This window comes from Cryptomeria japonica, chromosome 8 (genome assembly GCF_030272615.1).
Source record: "Cryptomeria japonica chromosome 8, Sugi_1.0, whole genome shotgun sequence".
Classification (NCBI taxonomy): Eukaryota; Viridiplantae; Streptophyta; class Pinopsida; order Cupressales; family Cupressaceae; genus Cryptomeria; species Cryptomeria japonica.
The window spans coordinates 507,603,779-507,607,586 of NC_081412.1; the positions used below are offsets into that span (position 1 = coordinate 507,603,779).

The 3,808-nt window shown below is 35.3% G+C and overlaps 1 protein-coding gene across 1 annotated transcript; it reads right to left on the reverse strand.

Annotated features, from left to right (window-relative positions):
• Positions 1–1,439: 1,439 nt before the first annotated feature.
• Positions 1,440–3,023, reverse strand: LOC131057234 (2-oxoglutarate-dependent dioxygenase DAO-like). Its single transcript, XM_059210462.1, has 4 exons — positions 3,001–3,023; positions 2,185–2,538; positions 1,786–2,113; positions 1,440–1,691 (listed from the first exon to the last, which is right to left on the reverse strand). Exons 1-4 carry the CDS (start codon positions 3,021–3,023, stop codon positions 1,440–1,442), a joined length of 957 nt encoding a protein of 318 aa, XP_059066445.1.
• Between the last annotated feature and the right edge of the window lie 785 nt (positions 3,024–3,808).

A 3,808-nucleotide genomic window follows, 5' to 3' on the forward strand; every position in this document is an offset into this window, starting at 1 on the left:
AAAAAAAAGAAGAAAATACTCAACAAAAAATTACAAAAAAATACACATCTTCTAGTGCTTACTCTTAACTATCTTTCTCCCAAAGTATTTGTCAAAATACTAGATCTAACTATGACTTTTTTGAAGCGCACTTTAGACACTATGTTATATTTTTCAGAAAAAATCAGGGTCTGTTTTTCGTGCGCGAAGGATTTGACCCCCTTAATCTTATCCAAGTTTGAAAAAGTTTAGTAGTTTGGAAACTAGATTTAGAGTACTACAATATTTGTTCTTTAATTATCTTCATATCTTGACTGGATGACTTTCAAATTTTGCCTCCAAGTTCAGGTTCACTTGATTTCAGAAAAAAAACGTCCAATTATACCCCCTTTTTGACCACCATCTTTGTGCACTTACCCTAGAGGCTTTAGGCCGACGCAAAGCAAACAGAGCCACATGAACAATCTGGAAATTCGCCTTCTCTCCTTTCTATGAGAAGACCTACACATGCGATCTGTCATCATTAACGTTCGAGCGAAGAGAGATTTTCGACGTCCTTCCTTGCTAACTCACACAACTGGAATGGGAAGGAATCCCCTTCCTGCCACCACTTTTCATCATCTCCAACCACACCTAGATTATCCATGTGGTCAGTTAGCCTATTACCCTCCCTCAAAACATGTGAGATTTTAATAGCCTCAAATTTAGTCATCATTTCAAAGCATTCTTGCATTAAATGGTTAATCGTCCAGCTAGGGATAGATTTTTTGTTCAAACAATTTATTATATTTAGCAAGTCACTCTCCAACCATACCTTCTTAAATCCTCCATGGCTAGCCATTTTAAGCTCAATTTAGGCCTCATTTGCATCGGCAAAATGGTTTGTCTAAGTGCCCAATAGGAGTACCACTGCCGAGACAAGCCTACCATTCTAATCACGCGCAACTCCCCCACAGCCTGCTAACCCAAGATTACCTTTGGCCACCCCGCATGTATATAAATATGTTGTTATTTACGAAGAACCTTAAAATTAGTGCTAAGTAATTCGTTTGAACAAAATGATCCCATCTTTTGTTTCAAGCTATACAACGAAAATGTAATAGTGAGATAAAGCGATCTATCTACCTAGCTCTTATTATATACCATTGCACTAATTTTTAGAATTACAATCAATCTCTGACGCAATAAAAACCCTAATTTGGAATGAAAATGTTTTCTAAATGTGGATTTCTACTCTTGGCCTTTCTTCTGCAAGTATTACTATGGTGGTCAAAGCTCGATGGGAGTCATTGATTTCTGTAATTTATATATTTGGAGATTCATCAATAAACTCCCAATATGAAATCTAGATTATGATTCTTTTCAAGGTTAATTTCCCACCTATGGCAAAGATTTTCCCGGTGGCATAGCCACTGGAAGATACACTAACAAAAAAAAAAAAAAAAGTTTCTGACAGGTCTTTATACACCCGCGAATCGTTCAAGAGCCGTAGCTTTCTCTTTATTTTCTTTATCACCCAGAACTTCCTTCTTGAAATGAGAATATATGAAAGCCTTGTAACGCCTTGGATTGCCATCGTCCACAAGCTCCACAGGTGCCCAGATTTCCTCCTCCTCTGGAAAAGAAGTGAAAAACCCAATCGACATACGATCTCTCCATCCTTTGTAAACAACACGGTGTTCTGCGCTGCGGTATCTACCGTTACTCCATGCCTGCAAAAACATCCATCGTTCATCCCTAATTCTTATCAGATGGTAATATTGAAAACAGACAATTAGAAATTTAGGCAGAGAGAAAATTGCATGCCTTAATCGAATCCCCAACATTGATAACAAATGAGTGAGAGAGAGGTTTGACGTTGAACCACTCGCCCTCCTGAGATCGAATCTGAAGGCCTCCCACATCATCCTGGTAAAGGATTGTGAGGCAGTTCAAATCGGTATGAGAGCCAAGCGCTTCCTCTCCAATGGACAAATTTTCCGATGAATAGCCGTTTATACGCAATATTGATGTGCATCTTTCAAAGCAAGAGTTATAGAAAGCGTTGGGATCCAAGCCCAGGCTTGCAAGAATCAATTTTGTGACATTTTTTTCAAGATTCGATACAGACAAAGCGTATTTTTCCATCGTTTCGCTGCCAAGCAGTAAATTTAGACACAGAAAAATGGATCAGATTTAAAGAAAAAGGAAAGATGAATAACATACCAAAAAATGGGGTTCCCTTCTGGGTATATCTTTGAACACATTTGCTCAACAGAAGCTGGATTAATCGAGTCTGGAAGGCGAAAGCGCTCAAAATTTGGACTTCGGTAATAAGTGCCCAATGCATTACCAGTTGAGGCTCTGTCTTTGACCTCGGTTGGTAGGGATAATACATCTCTGCAAACATTCTCAGCTGTTTCCAGAAGGTCAACAGGAATTCCATGGTTGACAAGTTGGAAAAATCCCCATTCCTTGCAGGCCTTTCTGAGTTTGGCGAGCACGGGATGATATTGAAGCTGGTTCAGTTCTTGAGCATCGAAGTCCTGTGGAAAACTGGAAATGTCAATGACAGGGAGATCAAGTTGAGATAGAGTGGGTTCAATGGGTAAAGGCATTGTGAATGTTGGTGCAATCACACAGGAGCAGATGCCAAGTGTTTTGTGACTTCATATTCAAGTGTCTACCTTTAATAAGAGTTGGCGAGAGGTGGAATATGTATAAACGCCTGGTTTGGACGCATTGTTTAAAAAGGTGGCCACCTCTAAAGTTGGAATCTTCTGCTCGCTAAAAAAAGTTAAATTCCAGACAGAGAGGACGAGAATATCTAAAAGCAATTGGCTTTATTAAATTTGTATTTAATCTTTTATGATTTTAATTTTTTAATATAATATTATTTTTAAATTTAGTGACGAAAAAGCATACGAATCGCAATGCCGATGCAAATATGTGAGAACAAGAAAACAGTTAGAGGTCAACATTGTGTCTTGTCGATGACCAATAAATGAAATTATATATAATAAATTAATTTTAAGAATGTATATGCTTTTGAACTTAGTAGCCATTAGTGATATAATATATAATTAATAACAAACAAACTAGTGACGGAGGGAATGAACGAATTGAAATCTACTGATTAAAAAAAGTAATAACACAAAGGTTAATTTATATCCTTTCATACTTATCTTGGTTTAGGTCCAACAATTTTTTGTTAGGTTACTTTAGAAATGAGTTTTAGGAATGAGGAAGGGACGTTAACGTTTATTTAGAAAATATGTAAAAAAATATTTAATTTTATAATATTATTATTTTAGTGTTGTTTTTCTTCTTGTTTATCTATTCAAATTTAGGTGAGCTTAGTTATTATTTTTTTATTAAAAATGTAGAGAAAAATTACCCAATGAAATGACAAGTGTTATGTTAGTATATATCAGTAGTCTAGTTTGAGCATGTATTATAGGCAAGTGGTCAATTCACATTCAAACCAATCTTATGTTAAAATAAAAAGATTTCGAATAAGAAATGGGAGAAATTTACAAAGGAAGCATTTATGTGTCCAATATCAATATTATTTTGACATTTAATATAATCCTATGGTGTTCTCTCATTCACCTTACCTTTCCCTCATTTTTTTTTAATTTCATTATATTTCATCTATCTACTAGATTAGATGTATAGTCAAGGATTCATTTCTTTCTACTATCTTGTGTATGGTTATTTTCCATATAGGTCAAAATCCTAGTAAACTATTATATAATATTTTTGTATGTTAGGTGATGTTACTTTTAGAAACCTTTGATAGTATCTACATAAAAAATAACTTAGAAATAAAAATATTTATTTTTCATAC

Coding starts and splice junctions, on each gene's coding strand:
- LOC131057234 (XM_059210462.1), bottom strand. CDS start 3,023: ATGGCTACTAAGTTCAAAAGCAT. Junction 2,539..3,000: donor GCTACTAAGTTCAAAAGCAT/ATACATTCTTAA, acceptor ATCTCAACTTGA/TCTCCCTGTCATTGACATTT. Junction 1,692..1,785: donor ATGTTGGGGATTCGATTAAG/GCATGCAATTTT, acceptor ATGTTTTTGCAG/GCATGGAGTAACGGTAGATA.